We start from the raw sequence: 17,540 nt of genomic DNA, 5'->3' as shown, positions 1-17,540 counted from the left end.
CTGTCTTTCTGGCATGAAATTCAAAGTGAGCACAGATTTTCATGCTCACAGTTTGATCTGCTCTTAATCCAATATTGTATTTATATGTTTTGCAAACAAGTTATTCTCTTTTACACTTTCACCTTTAACTTTTTCCTGAGTGTCATCAGGAATGATTTCATACTAGTTTACAATATATTTACTGGTTATCAGATTACTTAAAAAGCTCCAAATGCAGTATGCACCCTGGTGCAGTGAAAAAGTATTTGTCCCCTTCCTGACCGTTGTTTTTCTTTTTCTATAAATCCTAACAAAAAAAGAAATATTAAAAATGAAAATACTTCAGTGAGCAAACTGTATGAACGCTGACCTTAACTGTTCTTTACATGTTTGTCTGCATTCCTTTGTGATCCCCTGAATAAGTCAAGAGTGCGCTCTTATTTTGATAGGAGTCATTTTTCCCTCCTGTGAAGGTTCACCACTGTTCAACGTTATATCCATTTTTGGAAATGAGCTCCCTCAAAGTCTTAGAAAAGACTTTATAAACTTTTGTTTCTCTTCTTGAGATTCTTTACATTTTGGCATGAAGTGTTGCTTTATGAGAACTTCACTTGGTCAGATTCTATTTGTTATTTTTTGATTCAACAGGTCTGGCAGTAATCAGGCCAGAGTGTGGCAAAACAAACTGAATTCAGTTTCATAAGCCACTCTCTGTTGGGGAGGTTACTATTTTATACCGGGCCAGGTAGGGTTGGGAAGCCTTTTCCCTTTAATAAATGAAATCATCGGGTTATCTTAGCCTAATATTAACAATGACTGTTTGATGACTGTACTCCTGTGAGGCACTGACGATGTGTGTGTGTGTACCTTTGTATTCTAATATGTCCTCTGTGAAGGCTAACACAGAGGGGAACACACTGCTGATGCACAGTCCCAACACACAGGTGCCAAAGAACAGAAACACAGAGCTGGTGTAGAAGATTAACAGCAGACACTGAACCAGTATGACTCCCACCTGAGAGAAACACACACACACACACACACATTAAATATAAAATATACATAAACAGAAAGAACAGAGAGAGAGGTATTGCACAGTCGTTGATAGAAATGTACACATACTGTTGTGAAGTGGAAATAACAGGTGACTGGATTTGAAAGCTAAGACTAACACTGGAAAGTCTTGCTAAAGTTTAAAAGGGAGCTAAGTGCTGCCAAAACCCAGCAAAGAACCAGAGTCGGTCAGATCTTCAGTCTAACACTTGACCAGCTGAGATATTTCAGCACATACCTGAGGGCCTGTTGTGAAGAAAAATTAGAAAAAGCAAAAAAAACTACAAACCATTACAGATTAAAACCTGTAAACACGATCATTTAAAATCACCTCGGGCTCCAGGAAACTGTAGAAAAAACTTTTTGTTTTTACATTTCATAACTAATTAATTGCTTCAATTCATCAATTAAGAAGTGCGAAAACAACATTAAAAAAAACCAAAACAAAACAGTAACACTTTGCATGAGAAAAGCGCACTTTATGTTCAGGCTAACACAGCAGAAAACTGATAATAACAATCCGTATTTATGAGAGCAAGCAGGACAGCATTTATACGTTTGTAATGAACTGCTTGTCCACAGAGACACTACACTGCAATGCCGAAACTGAGTGGAATGAATCAGACTGAAATGATGTGTAAAAGTCAGACTGAATGTGGTACTAAGTGAGACAGAGGCTAAAAAAGAAATGACGATAAACAGCAGAAGTGCCTCTATAAACTGTCACACGTGACAAACCAGGTTTGCTCAAAGGCACTTTGTGTACCCACTCAGACAACAATCCTCTTCTCAGTGGTTTGCATTCCCACCCTGTTCAAATATTTGGTTTGAACTTTCATAAGACAACTGTCTTATTGCTTTAAGAGGAATAAAGCCTGACCCCTGAGTGTCACCTCTGCTTTTCCTGCCCTGTGATATCTGTGTTCATGCAGATTTGTCCTTCAGACACGTGTCCATACCAGACTGACGGTGAGCAGCTTGGGTGCCGTGTATCTGTAGGACAGGTACATTGAAGCCAGTCTTCCCACGGTGATCGCGGCCCAGAATATGCTGTCCAGACAGCCTGCCATCTTATGGCCCATCAGCAGAGGAGGGGAGACGGCGTAGGTGTAGACGAAGCCAGCATAAGAGCCCTGCAGGACAAGAAACCCGGCCGGAGGTCAGTTAGATCAGGCCCGGGAACAAACTTTGTCATTCACTTTTTTTCCTGTTCTCATTGGCGACACATAATCAGATCAAATAAGGCTTTGTTTGATGGAAAAGGAAGTGCACCATAATATCTGAGCCTTGTTCTTAAAGCTTTATATTGCCTGTTTACACTGGATTCACAGACAACCGTCAGCAGGTCACTCTAATAATGACGTTTCTTAAGGAAGCTCCGTTTAAAGGTGCTCTTTTTTGTATGATTTCTTACCACATTTATAGAAGCAATATCCCTTCTCAGGATATTGCTTCTCTAAATATAACATGGGTGCAATATAACATATAACACAGTGTAATAAACAGTCATGATGTCACAAGTGCAAACTTTCTTTTTTAATGCTGACGGTAAATCGATGTACTGCTTTGTGTTACTCCTAAGCAGACTCTTAGTCGATTAGATGATCTTTTAATACAGCAAAGCCAAAACCACTGAAGCTCTCACATATCACGGTCCTGTTTTGTTGTTTCTTGTGTAAAAGGTTATCCTTGGATTGTTCCCATTTTACTTACCTACAGCTATCAAAACAAATTTGGACCGGTTCAGGGATCTTTTCCTCCTGCCTGGAAACGCCATCTTTAACATCCTTTGTCCAGTATATCCACTATATCTCCTCTGCACATGTCAAGCTATTTCAACCTTCGCTCAACTTTGTCTTTAAACAGAATTTCTCATACAGTACCCCAGTTTCTCTTGCCATCCTATCATATACTTTCTCTAGATCCACAAAAACACATTGTATACTTCTCCATCAACACTCTGAGTCTCCACAGGTTTTCATCTTAATAATCACCTTTTTACTCTTCATCATTTTGAAGCAAACTGCAGTCCTAAATGGCTTTAATCATTGGAATTGTTATAAATATGACCACCATGGTTAGCAATTCAGGTATTCACCTGGCCCTCTCACCTCAGACACTATATCAAACTGTAAAAAGTTCATGTGTAACTGTGTGTGGTGTTAGCTGGAAGCCTTACTATAATCCCATCTGTGATAAAGAGGATAGCTCCTCCTAGAGCGTGGATGATGAAGAAAGTAGCAGGGCGATCCCGGAGTTTGGCAGGGTTACAGCAGCTAAAAACACTCCCATGTCCTGGGGAGACAGTCACACTCAGAGCACTTTCATCTCAGCAAAGTTGTCACACACACACACACACACACACACACACACAAACGTGTGCAGTACCTTGGTCCGTGTCCCCCGCGGGGCTCCTGTTGGAGTCTGCATCAAGCAGACGTGGACTGCTTCTGGAGCAAGGCAGCAATCGCTCATGGGACATCAATGCGAGCACTGCCGCTGGGACAGGGAGCTGTCAAAACACACACAAACACACAGACACACAAAGAGAATGTTGTTCACCAAATGAAGAGACAACACTTCCTGTTTGTATGTTTGCGAAAACCTCTTCTCACAAACATAAAATCTACACTTTCTTTTCTTGTCATCCGCTTGAAACTGATCCAGCACACACTGAAAATGTTGCACGCAGTGATGGGGAAGTCTATTTACTTCATCAAAACTTCTGTTACTTCTAACCCAGATAAACTGTAAACAAGAGGTTTAGGCAACTCTGAGGAGCAGCAATGCTATCTGGAAATGTCATTATATCATTAACTTCCATTTGAGCCATTTTCATGTGAAATTGTTCAGCACTACTTGGGAAATCTAGTCATGGGATACATCAGTGATTTCATTATGGGAAAGAAAACTATGCTAAAAATTAGTGCAGATTGTTTTGTTTCCTCGCCACCAGCACCCGAGCTAATTACTCGACCAAGCTAAACATTTAACTTAGGCACAAACTTACAGACTTTGAAATTCAGTGTTTAAGAGAAAGCCATTTATACCTCTTACACTGTTCTAATGACTTACTAGTAGTAGTTCAAATTAAAACTTCAATTTGATGTATTTTACTTGATGAATGATCATTTGGACCAAAGAAGGGTTAAAAAAAATTAAAACTATATAAGAACTGAAGAAGCTTCTCGGATGAGAGGTGAAACCAATCATTGGTCAAAGCTGTTATGATGACGTTGGCCCCCAATCTAACAGCATTATGGTAGTAATTAGAATCAAACTTATGAGAAAGGAGATCCCTTGGACATAAATCAGCATGACGAGAACTACTGATAAAAAAAAATATATATATATATATATATATCATCTGATGAGAATTTTTTTATTTTAGTCTGACCCCAGTCCCATCCGCTAATGTGGAGGAGATGGGGTTTATGACCTATACTGCAGCCAGACACCAGGGGGCGATAGAGAAATTTTGGCTTCATCTTTGGGGAGCTATTAGGTCGTCCATATTTTCTACAGTCACTGGGTGAAAGGAACCAAGGAAACCCCAAAAGGTTGATTCTGATTATCTGGATGTAGCATTCTCAGTGGGAGAAACGTTTCGTCACTCATCCAAGTGACTTCTTCAGTCTCTGCTGACTGTAGGTTTCCCCAACCTTATAAACAGTACATGTGCATAATCACTGGCTTAATGATCAAGGAACTGACCTCCCAATATGTTCACGGACTTGCTGGGATGCATGCTATCATAGTAATAATAATAATAATAATAACAACAATAATGCATTTTATTTGAGGGCACCTTTCAAAAACCCAAGGTCACCTTATAAAAGAACAAAATTAATAAAAGGAGCAATAGTCATAAAATACATAAAATAAGTTAAAATTGCAAAACAGAACTTAAAAACAGATCAAATCAGCCTTAAAGCGAATAAGCCACTTTGAACAGATGTGTTTTGAGCTGTGACTTAAAAACCGGAAGAGAGTCTATATTTCTTATGGCTGGAGGAAGAGAGTTCCAGAGCTGAGAAGCAGAGCAACTGAAGGCTCTGTTCCCCATAGTGATAAGACGTCCGGACGGAACAGTAAGATGAAAAGCAGATGAGGATCTGAGAGGGTGGGAAACAGTGGTGATATGAAGCAGGTCACACATATAGAAAGGAGCAGATTTATGGATACACTTGTATATGAGAAGTAAGATTTTAAAGTTTATCCTGGCTTCTATGGGCAACCAGTGAAGCTGCTGAGGAACTGGGGTAATATGAGCTCTTGACGGAGTACGAGTTATGACCCGAGCCGCAGAATTTTAAAGAAGTTGGAGTTTATGAAGGGACCTTTTAGGGAGACCAAATAAGAGGGAATTGCAGTAATCAATACAGGACGGAGTCGGTTAATATTATGTAAGCGGAAGTATGCAGACCGGGTTATGTAATTAATGTGAGACTGGAATGAAAGAGTAGGGTAAGAGAATTTTTCAATGTTAATGGAAAAACTGTGGGATTTGGTTAAGATAGAGGCTGTACCAACAAGTAAACTTCGGTTTTATTACTGTTAAGTTTAAGAAAATTGGAGGAGAACCATGATCTAATCTCGATAAGACAGTTTGAGAGGGAGGTAGGTGGGAGGGATGAACTGGGTTTAGAAGAAATGTAGAGCTGGGTGTCATCGGCATAACAGTGAAAATTTATATTATATTTTCGGAATATATGACCAAGAGGGAGCATGTAAATAATGAATAAAAGAGGCCCTAATACTGAACCCTGGGGCACACCAGCAGAAACAGGATAGAGACTTGAAGAGTGGGATTAAAATTGGATAAACTCAGTGTGGTCTGAAAGATGAGGCAAACCAAGCAAGGGGGGTATGACTAATGTCAGTGGATGCTAACTGGTTCAGGAGGATATTGTGAGAAATGGTATCAAACGCCGCACTAACATCAAGAAGAATTAGGATGGATAGGAGACCAGAATCAGCTGCCATCAGAAGGTCATTGGTAATCCTTAACAAAGCAGTTTCTGTGCTATTATTAGGGCGGAAACCAGATTGAAATTGTTCATAGAGATTATGGTTATTGAGGTGTAAGTGAAGCTGAGAGGCGACAACTTTTTCAAGAATTTTTGAAATAAAGGGGAGATTTGATATAGAGCGAAGATTATCAAAGTTATTGGGGTCTGCACCACGCTTTTTGAGAGTTGGAATAACAGAAGCCTTTTTCAGAGATGAAGGAACGATTCCAGTGTTAAGGGAGGAATGGAAGAGAAGACAGGCTTTAACTAACAGGGAAGAGGGTCAAGTTGACAGGTGGATGATTTAGATTTTTTAATAAGATTAGATACATCAGTTATGGGGGGAAGAGTAAAGCTTGAAAATAACTGACGGGAAGACAGTGGGGGAAACAGGAAGTCTACTTCAGAGTCGGAAGCTCCTACAGAGGTAAGTTGAGGGTGGATATCTGAGATTTTACAAGTGATTTTACAAGATCTTTGGTTCCACCCGCCGTGTCTTTGTGCGATGCAAAAAAGGTGAACAGATGGTCTCTACCTGCATGGTTCCCACTGTGAAGCATGGAGGAGGAGGTGTGATGGTGTGGGGGTGCTTTGCTGGTGACACTGTTGGGGATTTATTCAAAACTGAAGTCACTGAACCAGCATGGCTACCACAGCATCCTGCAGCAACATGCCATCCCATCTGGTTTGCATTTAGTTGGACCATCATTTATTTTTCAACAGGACAATGACCCCAGATCAGACCAGATGGTCAGGCCTCCACAGTCACCTGACCTAAACCCAGTCGAGATGGTTGGATGAGATGGACCACAGAGTGAAGGCAGAAGGACCAACAAGTGCTCAGCATCTCTGTGAACTCCTTCAAGACAGTTGAAAAAGTAATGGCTTCTTAAACCTAATAACTGGTGGCACCACAGACACACTGGAGAGTTTTCAAGCATTAACGGCCTGTTTAAGGACATTGCAAGACATCCCAGTCAAATCTAAGTCTGGATTTTGACTAGGTCACTCTAAAACATTCTTTTTTTTTTAGCCATTCATAGGTGTGTTATATTATTTTGAACCATTACTCAAGAGCACTTGAGTTTTAGGAGATGGAGTGATGGCCGGACATTTTCCTTCAGGATGTTCTGTTAGAGAGCAGAATTCATGGTTCCACCAATTACAGCAAGTCATCCAGGTTCTGAAGCAGCAAAGCAGGCCTAGACCACCACCATGTTTGACTGCTGGTATGATGTTCTTTTTATGAAATGCTGTGTTAGTTTTACACCAGATATGATGGGACTCAAAGCTTCCAGAAAGTTCAGCTGTTATCTCGTCAGTCCAGAAAAGGATTTTTTTTGATTCAGTGACTCTGGAGTAACTAAGCCTGGTTACTGTAAGAGAAATGGACCTTCTTTCCAAAAAATGTAGTTAATCATGACTTAAAAACTCTGTTTTGTATTTACTCGGGTTATCATTGCCTAATATTTACACTGGTTTGATAATCTGAAACATTTAAGTGTGAAAAATATACAAAAAAACTAAGAAATCAAGGATCATTCTTTTTCTCACATTGAACTCACATTGATAAGAGCCATGATCCAGAAAGCATACGACACCCTGGTGACGACAACCCCCTCGGTATACAGACGAAAGTGAGAGATGTTGTGCAGTGCTGCTCCATGGCCAGCGAGGGTGCTGCGGAGGTGCTGTAGGTCCCTGGGAGAGGATGAGTTGGTGGTCCAGTTAGCTCCCAGCACACAGCTGTCCTCAGCCAGGAAGGGATCGGCCACCAGGGGACTGACCAGTGCCCCAAGGCCTGTGAAGAAATGCAAGGCCTAGCAAGAGACACGAACAGCGGCCTGCGTTATTAAAATTAAGAGGATCTAGCAGTCAAGGAGTCAGAACTTTCAAGATTAAAAAAGTTGTTTTGTTTTTACTTTTTAAAACATTGCACCCTCGTCCAGCTCTGCATGTATTTATTAATTTATTTTAGCTGGCATTGTACTATCAGCCAGGGCTGTACAATTAATAAAATTTTTAACTCAATCACGATTTTGGTTTCCAACAATTATACGAGCATGATCAAGCGATATTTAAAATGCGTGCTCTGTTGACCAAATCAGCCACTGACCAGTTATCACAGCTGTTCCCTGAACCACACAACTTGAAGTTTCTTGGAATAGTCTGGACAAAAAACACAGCATTAGAGACAGGACGGAATGACAGACTTTATATTATTTGTCTGCAAAGACTAATTTATTAGCATAATGTATGAATGCAGAACAATGTAAAGGTGAAGTGAAGTGAAAGTGTCCTTCTGAATTAATTTTGTGCTACATTTTGGTGCGTTTTCTTTTCTTACATGTATTTTCTTCTAAGAGATGCTAAGATTTATACAGACATTAAGATGTGAAAGCAGTATTCAATTTATATGACATGCAATAAAAAGACACTTTGTCTCTAAAGCCAGTTAATAATCATGACAAAAGTCATTTTAAGACTGAACAAAATAATTGTTATAATCATTCTTGCCATAATCGTGCAGCTTTGGTGCACGACTATGGGCAGCGTGATAAGGGGTCATTTGCAATGACAAGCAAACAGGATTTTCACCTGACTGTGCAGGCGCCTGGTTTCTGTTGGCATGATGAATGCAAGTCACACATTCACTCTCCTTTTAACCTAGTTTGGCCTCCTAATGAGCCCAGTGAAAGGAATCCAAACAGTATAGTAAACAAATGAGTAACCTATAAAACCCATGAAAATCCATTCACAAAACCATGTGACTCTTTGACTAAATAAAAATGCTCATTAAGGCACCATTTTTCTCAGTTACTTCCCTCACTTTTTCAACAAGGCTATGTCAAACAGTGATTTTCTCTCTTTTTTTTTTTTTTCAAATTGACCCACAGTCACAGCAGCTTTTTAACTGCACCGACACACACAGACAGACACATCAACATCTTAGTGACCTGCAGGAAGATGGCAGAGTCCTTCTGGTACAGCTTCACCAGCTGCAGGTTGGCGATGGTGTCGATCACGCCCATGGCTTTGCCAGCCAGCGCCATGGCGATGGACAGCAGTATCACGTGGTGACATAGTGGTATGACGGCAAACACCAGCGAGATGATGAGGGTGCAGAAGAAGAGGGCTAAGAGCGAGGACTTGAGGCTAAAAAAGAGGGAGCAGAGGATGGAATACACACATACACATTATGCAGTGTACATATGATAGAGTTTTGTTTGAATAAATAAACTTCTTATGCTCTACTAACCTAAAACTAAAGGAAAATACCAACAATAATCTTCCGCCTACATTCACACCTACTTACTGCTGCAGTAAAGTCACCTTGATGGTCTGTCGCTCAAACTTATTTACCTAGCCAGATTTATCACAGCCCCCCACCCCCACCCCCACCCCCAAACACACACAGAAACACACACATACATAGAGTTTCAGTAAACCTACATCTTATCTTCACCTTACATTCCCCTTCTTTCCTGCCAACTTTCCATTCTTCTCTTTCAGCTTGTCCCAGTTAATCCTCTGTTAGCTACAGGGACATTCATAAAAACCACCAGAGGGTAAAAAACCAGCAGCAAAAATAATGAATCACACCTGCTGAGTTTGTAAAGGCTTCCACTTTAAATTATATAAATGTACTGTTTAAGGCCTCCAAAGTGCACACAAACACATCCAGGATTAGGTTTTGGGAAATGTGTTTGTGCTGCAAGGTGAGCAGCAAACACAATAAAGATAAAGGAGCTTTCTCAACAGTGATAATGAAAAAACAATGTAGTTGCACTAAAAGATAATGGTTAAAAAACAAAGGTCCAAGAAACATGGTTGGCTGTTTAACCCCTTAACATCCACTTGACTTTGCTTTAGCCACACGCTAAACAGGGACATTTTGGGAAGCTGAAGATGGATCACAGCTGAACACCTCAAACTCACTGTTCCTGAACCATTTTGTCTTTGTGGCAGTGTGCATTATTCTGCTGAAAGAGGCCACAGCTATAAGGGAAAACCCCATGAATACACCCATGAAAAGGTGGATGTGGTCCTCAACAATGCTTAGCTAGGTGGTACATGTACAAGTAAAATCCACAATAATGGCAGGACCCAAGGTTTCCCAGCAGAACATTGGCATTACCTTTCTACCGGCTTACCTTCTTTCTATAGTGCATCCTGCCTGGTGTTCCCTATGTAAGAATTCGGCAGTGGACAGGCATCAGCTCTTCTCTTGGGTCTGACCACAAAGGCCAACCTTTGCCACCAACATGCATCACTGAGACTTGGCCAACCATGACTCAGTCTCTGGTTCACCACTGTTCCTTCCTTGGACTCCCTTTCACAATAGGGCTTCCACGATTAGTCGACTAGTCACGATCATCGACGACTAATAGGCTGTATCCCAATTCAGGGTCTGCAGCTTTAAAGGCTGCATTTTAAGGCCGATTAGGTCACAGCGGCGTGCCGAAGGCTGTCCCAATTCAAAGGCTGCTCGAAATGCGGCCCTGAAATGCGGCCTTCATTTCCCTGAATTTTAAGGCTGTGGCGATGTAGACTTCGTGGCCCAACATATCCCACAATTCATAGCGCGGCAGTCACTGTGGATTATTTTGCCGCAGACGGCAGAAGCGTAAACTGTTAAACGTAAGTTCTGAATATTATGTCACTTATTTATGTGCAAATGTTTAATAATGAGGAACATTAAAACATTACTGTTGGCCACATGTCGACAAAGTTATTTACCATTAGCGATGTTTGTACTTTCAGCGTTAACTTGGTTTTAAAGCCTTCTAAATATATATATAGTTGAATTTAATCTTACAGAGAATGTGATGATTTATGGATAATTAAAGTCAGTCATATATCCACAAACACAACAAGCTGAAAGTCAGTGATGCTGCTCGGTTTGCAGTCCTGAATATGACGGCACAAGCAGGATTCACTGCACTGTTAATGTTAGCTATGTTATATTGCTGCCTCTGTTCGGTGGTGTCGAGCCAAACGGACTTTAACGTGTGTTTGAACGAGCTGACGGTTCACTCGTTAAGCTGAAAGAAAGATGCTTTAATCACAGGAGTCACACATGTGTCCACTGGACCATCTGGGAACTCTTCTTGTTTAGCACTCGTAATAACACAAACACTAAATCCTCCTTCTCTTGTGCTGTTTTGTAGCAGTGTGTACACCTGAGACTGTCACCTGTCTGTCTGTCCTGCACTCTCTCTCTTTTTCTTTCTCTCTGATTGTGGAATAAAAGTATGAACATGTATTTATAAGTTACACTTGTGTTTGAATCCTGCAGCTTATCACACATTTGATTTCCATGTGTGACGACTGCAAGTGTCCAGAGTGAGGACAGACTGAGGACCACTGCTGCACATCATCTGTGAGGCTTTGCACCCCTGATGATCCACCAGGACAAACTCAGGAGTGTGTGAGGAAGAGGAGGAGGAAGAGCCAGCAACAGCTGACAGATGGAGAGAATAGACAGACTGTTCCCTGTTTGTGAAGGACTGCTAGGAAAGTTTAGAATAACTAATTGTCTGTCCTGAATCAGTCTTATTAGGTAATGTTCAAATAATTTGATCATTCCAGTGTTTTCAGTGTGGGAGAAAGTACTCAGGGCCTTCAAGTTACACACTATGAAAGGCAGAAAGTTTAATATTCAGAAACCTAAAGTATGTATCAGCAGCAGAATGTACCTAAAACTAAATGTTTGTTTCAGTTCTATGAAGCTTTGAGTATTTTGGATTAGTAGTACTGCTGTGTTTGTTGCATCATATTGCTTAAATTGTTTATATGCTTTATATATTCTGAGGTAACTTGATCTATAGTGTTACATCATATTCTATAAGGATGTTATGTGTTTGTGTACTTTCTGCCCAGTTTGACGCATTTAGCAGGAGTCAGCCTGTTTAAGGCTCTGATATCTATTCTGTATGACTTAAAGCTGTTATGACATGGTCTGATTTTCTCACCCAATAAAGGAATATTTCATATATCAGTCTACTCTTCATTCTATCAGAAACAGTTATCACAGCTTGTACATTTTCTTTTTATAAATATATGTAAGCAATGAGACAAATTTAGTAATGCCAACATACTGAAGGAACAACATTTGTCTCTTATATATGATACACCTATATATACACTGTCAAAGATACTTGTCTTTGAGTGAAGATTTAAGGTGATAGGACATATAAATAAATGCAACTTGAATCTTTACTGAAGCTCAGTATTTGACACAGAGTTCACATCACATGTGCTGTACTAGTGTACCTGCACATGTGATGTGACAATAGAAATGATTTGATTTGAGAGTTCAAACTCACTGCTGTAATAACTTATAATGATTAATATAATAACTATAATATTGGCCATCTCATATTTACACTGACTTTAGTCTCATGAACAACATTAACTAATTGTTATTTACTAGCTAATCTTAAAATGACTGTTCAGTACAGAACTGAAGGCCAACAATCATGTTTTACAGTCCTGTGGTCTCAGCCTCAGACACTTATTAAATCACACAAAGCTCATGTAGAAACAAACAAACGAACAAAATATGTTCTCCTTCATTTCTGTCAACCACACGTTTCCAGCTATCATGGTTGCTAGGCAACCTGGGCAGCGCGACGGAGGCTAGACCGTCCTATTTCACAAGCCTCACACTTCCGGCCTTAGCGGTCTTTGAGTACGCGGCCCTTGAGGACCGTTGAGGCTGCGTACTTTAAGGCTGCAGACCCTGAATTGGGATACAGCCATAGTCGACGCGTCGTTTGAAGCTTTGTAAGATCCCAAAATAAGGAATAAGTAGTAGGATTTAAGAGTGTAATAACGCACTGAAACAGAAGATGGCAGCACTGCATGTACAAGGATGCCAGCTGCCGTTAAACCCAGAAGAAGAAGAAACTGTGTCCCAGAATTCATAGCGCGGCCCTGCTCAGTTTCCAACAATGGCGGCAGCTAGTTAGTTTTAATGTTACTCTTATTATTCTTTCTGGGTCACAAAATAAACATTTAACATATTTTCAGGCGAGAATGTAGCTGTGTAAACCTCAAATATCTGCTCGGTTTATCAAGACATCACATATTTTCAAAAGTGCTCCGACGTTTTCGGAGACGTCTGTTACCCACAAGCTCGATAGCTAACCGGGGTTCTAGGCTCACTAGAGCCGGTGAGAACACCGGACTCCGGGCAAATCATTTTCAAACCCACCGCCGTCTTTCGCTACTCAGGTTAAACATGATATATAAGTCACTTAGATAACTTAAAAATGTTATTGTTTGGCTTTTTTCAGTATTTTATTTGTTCCTGAGTAAATCGGTTTGGCTGAGATGAAAGTTATAGTTTTTACACAGCTGAATAAACGTCAAGCAGACAACTTCTGATTATCAGAAGTGTGAGATGCTCGAGAATATACTCCGGTGTCCTGTTATATTTTAGATAGCAAGTAGCAGATGGCTGAGTTTATTAAAGTCCACCGAAACAATCTGCAAATTTCATTAAAAGTTTAAGAAACTATCATCTTGTCTTTGTTTTTAGTTAACACATACCTTAAACACGCTGTAAGCTAATGATAGTTATATAAGAGCAGATGCATGCTGGTGCAATAAGCTGTACATTGTACTTCCAATGGATGCATGATCTGATTAGTCGACTAATCGCAAAACTAATCGGTGACTAGTCGACTATCAAAATAATCGTTTGTGGCAGCCCTATTTCACACAGACTGGGAAAACCCCACAAGAGTTACAGTTTTGGAGATGCTGTGACCCAGTCATTTAGCCATAACAATTTGGCCCTTGTCAAGTCCTTCAAATCTTATGCGTGCTTATTTTTCTAACTGCTATCGCAATGTGTCAAAATTCTTGTGGATCATTTAAACATACAGTACTGTAGGTCATTAACTATAGTACGAAAGCTTTTGTAAAGTGCTTCACACAACAAAACAAGTTTGTTAAATCCGTAAGTGAACTAAACACTTCAAACTGTTAAAAGTTCAACACCTAACCGCATATTGGCAAGTGACAGTAACAGCGGAAAACACAGCAATGTACATAATGATCAAAGTCACTTATTAATTACGTTGTTTGTTTGTTTGTATGAATGCGGCAGCATTACGTCGTCTCTGTTCGTAATGGATGGTCCAGTGTGTCTTTGGTAAATGAGGGAAGAAAAAAAGCACCTTTCCTTAGCATTTAGAGAATTCCATATGCCCGTATTATAGGTACCACGATGAAACAGTGCTGTGAAAAAGTATTTACCCACTTCCTAATTTCTGGTTTTCTCTTTTTTCTCACTTTTCAGATCATGAAACAAATTTAATTATTTAAAAAATAACCCAAGTAAATAGAAAATCTTTTTTTTTTTTTTAATGATTTAATTTATTATGGGAAACACTATCCAAACCTACTTGCCCCTATGTAAAAAAAATAATTCCCTCCTTGTTCAATCATAAATTAATTGTGATTAACTACATTTTTTGGAAAGCTAATCTCTGCTCAATAGCCACACAATCCTGAGTACTGCCAGACCTGCTCAGTGAAGTAGAACATGTATGGCAAAGTGAAGTAAGCTGAAAGATCTCAAAAAGTAACACATCATGCCACGATTTAAAGAAACATCAAGAACAACTCATCCGGGACGTCTCAAAAGTCTCACAGTTAAGGTCAGTTTTGATGGTTCAACAATAAGAAAGAGACTGGGCTTCCATGGGAACGTTCCAAGGTTCAAAAGGCTTTTTCCCATTTACCAAAAACCCCAACATTCAGTGAGAGACTGAGATTACCAAAAAGCACCACTGGACAGCACAGGAAATCATTCCTGCCTGTGGCGATCTCCCTGTATACTGCTATTGCTACACCTTTTTTGCACATGCGCTTCTTTCTTATTCAGATATTTATCAGATATTTATTAGTAAGTGACTTATAGATATGTATATATTGTATATATTGTGCTATTTCTAACTTCTTGTATTGTCTGTTTTTGTTACTGTTTATACTGGAGCACTGTAACCAAAATAATTTCCCCTCGGGATCAATAAAGTATTCTGATTCTGATTCTGATTGAAAGGAACTCTTAATGCTTCAGTGTACTAAGACATTTTGGACAATTCCATACTCCCAACTTTGTGGAAACAGTTTGGAGATGGCTCCTTCCTGTTCAAACATCATTGTGCACCAGCGCACAAAGTAAGGTCCATAAAGACACGGACGAGTTGGTTTGGTGTGGAAGAACTTAACTGGCCTGCACAGAGTCCTCAAATCAACCTGACAGAACACGTTTGGGATGAGTTAGAGAATCAGTGTCTGACCTCACAAGTGTGATTCTGGAAAAATGGTCAGAAATTTCCATAAAAACTAAACCTTGGTGAAGCTGTTATAGCCGCAAATAGCGGCTGACATCATATTAAGCTCTATGGATTAAGAATGGGATGTCTAGTGAATGTGTTTGGCATTATACTGTATGTCCATTGTGTCCCAACACATGTAGATTTCCATTTCACACAATCTGTCATTCCTGCTCAGTGGCTGGAAATTTCAAACACAAATGTCAACCAAAACTCTGTCATTTGCATGCCATAGATCTGCCAGTCAAATACAGTATTCTGTCCAACTGTCACAGGTGAAAGTCTAGCTGCAGTCAGAAAATTATTTCAACACTATTCTTAATCAGGAACAAAACATTTCATACTGAGCCCTCCATCAAGAACACAATATTTTGCAAAATTTCAACCTCAGTCATTCTATAATATTGTTTTAATAACCAAAAATGAAAAAAAATCCCATTTGGTGTAGTAATTTATCTGCTGAGTTATATTTTCTGTATATTCATAGACCTTAACTTACATCTGTATGTGTTTATTTAAAATGGAACTATTCTATTTTTGGACCAAAAAGCAAGCTTTAAAGGTAGCAGAGATATGAGCAAAGGCATGTCTTTGTTACCCACAGGGGTAGTTAGTCTATATGGTTCTGTACTCTGTGAAACTCTAAACCACTGTCCTGCTTTGCACTACTCTGCCTGGTTTACACTTAATGTCATTTACCCTTACTTGAATATTGTATATTGTATATTGTATAGCTTTCTTGTTATACGGAAAACTGTATTGTATCTATTTAAATTTTTACTTTTTTTAATTATTTTACTTGCATTCTTTTTTAACCACTCTCTTATATCTAAGTGTTCATTTGCTATTCATTGAGGGTTTGAGAGTAACGAAATTTCTATTCTCTGTATGTCCTGTACATGTGGTAGAATTGACAAATAAAGTTGACTTTGACTTTGACTTTGCTCAAATGTGAGAACCAGTTATTCTGCCAGAACAAAACAAGAACGCTGATATCACTGCAGTTAAGTCTTGTAATTAGATGACGCAGGTGAATTAGAGGACATAAGTGAACTCACCTAAACTTAACAGGTAAAACTCGTCCTCTTTTCCTTATTTAAAAAACTTTTTTTAGCTGCTTTCATGGTTAAGTGGCTCCCTAAAACTTAACAAGCTAAAGATCCAAACAAGCTACCCACTGTGACACCACCTTGTGAATAAGTGTATTTTCAACATGTAACAGAAGGCTAATAAGACATATTAACTAGTTTAACAATTGTGGTTTTTGTATCTAGAAAGGTTCCTGCAGACAGCTGTGCTTGTAGTGCACTCACAGAAACCCTGATAACAGATCCACCTGAGAGAGTAGCCTCTCCTGTAACCACTGACGTCAGTGGCTTCAGCTTTGCAACCAGCAGTTTATTCATATCCTGCTTTTAGTACAAATCAGGTTCTTTTAGGAAATGTGTGGAACCGGGCATAGATTGAGAACACTTAATAGTAACTCCCTTTGACACACAGCTGGGACCTTTAAAGATGAAGTATATAATCCTTTGTTTATTATAAAGTTCATCACTGACATGCAAACTATGTTATGCTACACACTCCTTGGGTGTGGGTTCACATGGACCCTGTTAGAAACTTTCCCAGTGGGCTTGTGTCTAACCCATCACACATACAGAGTGAGAGAGGATTCACCGTCAGCTTTCACAGCTGGGCTCTGATAACAAAAACAGGTCAAAGCATTGATGATTGGCAGAGGACGCACTGGATGAAACAGTGAGTACACTGAGCGGTGATGTGTTTTACATGTGAAGCTAGACCTCATGAAAACACTCGGTGTTCACTAACCAGACTCACGTTTTCTTAAACAGTCCTCCCACGCTGCTGCCCACCAGCAGAAAGAACTGCTGAGAGACAAACACCCAGGTGATCTGCTGCAGGGTCGACTGGGTCTGACACCTCAGGTCCAGGATAGTGGGTCCCAGGAAGGCGATGCACAGGCCGAAGCTGAAGAACACGCTCCAGTAGGTGAGAGTCTGTGGCCAGTGGCGCTTAAACAGCGACCAGATCCGCTCGTCCAGCAGCATCGTCAACACTTCTGAGTAGACGGAAGTCCTTAGAGGCCTCACAGCTGCCAGCTGCTCATATCCACAGAGCCGGC

General features: G+C 40.0%; 1 protein-coding gene across 1 annotated transcript in view; it reads right to left on the bottom strand.

The window, feature by feature from the left end:
* Positions 1–17,540, bottom strand: part of mfsd4aa (major facilitator superfamily domain containing 4Aa) — a 21,759-nt gene extending 4,219 nt beyond the window's left edge. The window contains exons 1-7 of the mRNA XM_019354807.2: positions 17,237–17,540; positions 9,002–9,200; positions 7,610–7,864; positions 3,421–3,544; positions 3,212–3,327; positions 1,992–2,165; positions 813–994 (exon numbers count right to left, since the gene is read on the bottom strand). Of these exons, the coding sequence (XP_019210352.1) occupies positions 813–994; positions 1,992–2,165; positions 3,212–3,327; positions 3,421–3,544; positions 7,610–7,864; positions 9,002–9,200; positions 17,237–17,466 (1,280 nt within the window). The 5' untranslated portion in view covers positions 17,467–17,540. The remainder of the gene's footprint in view (positions 1–812; positions 995–1,991; positions 2,166–3,211; positions 3,328–3,420; positions 3,545–7,609; positions 7,865–9,001; positions 9,201–17,236) is intronic.

The sequence above is a fragment of the Oreochromis niloticus genome, linkage group LG5 (assembly GCF_001858045.2).
Source record: "Oreochromis niloticus isolate F11D_XX linkage group LG5, O_niloticus_UMD_NMBU, whole genome shotgun sequence".
NCBI lineage: Eukaryota > Metazoa > Chordata > Actinopteri > Cichliformes > Cichlidae > Oreochromis > Oreochromis niloticus.
Note: the sequence above shows the minus strand (reverse complement) of the source record. Positions and strands in the feature narration are given on the sequence as shown.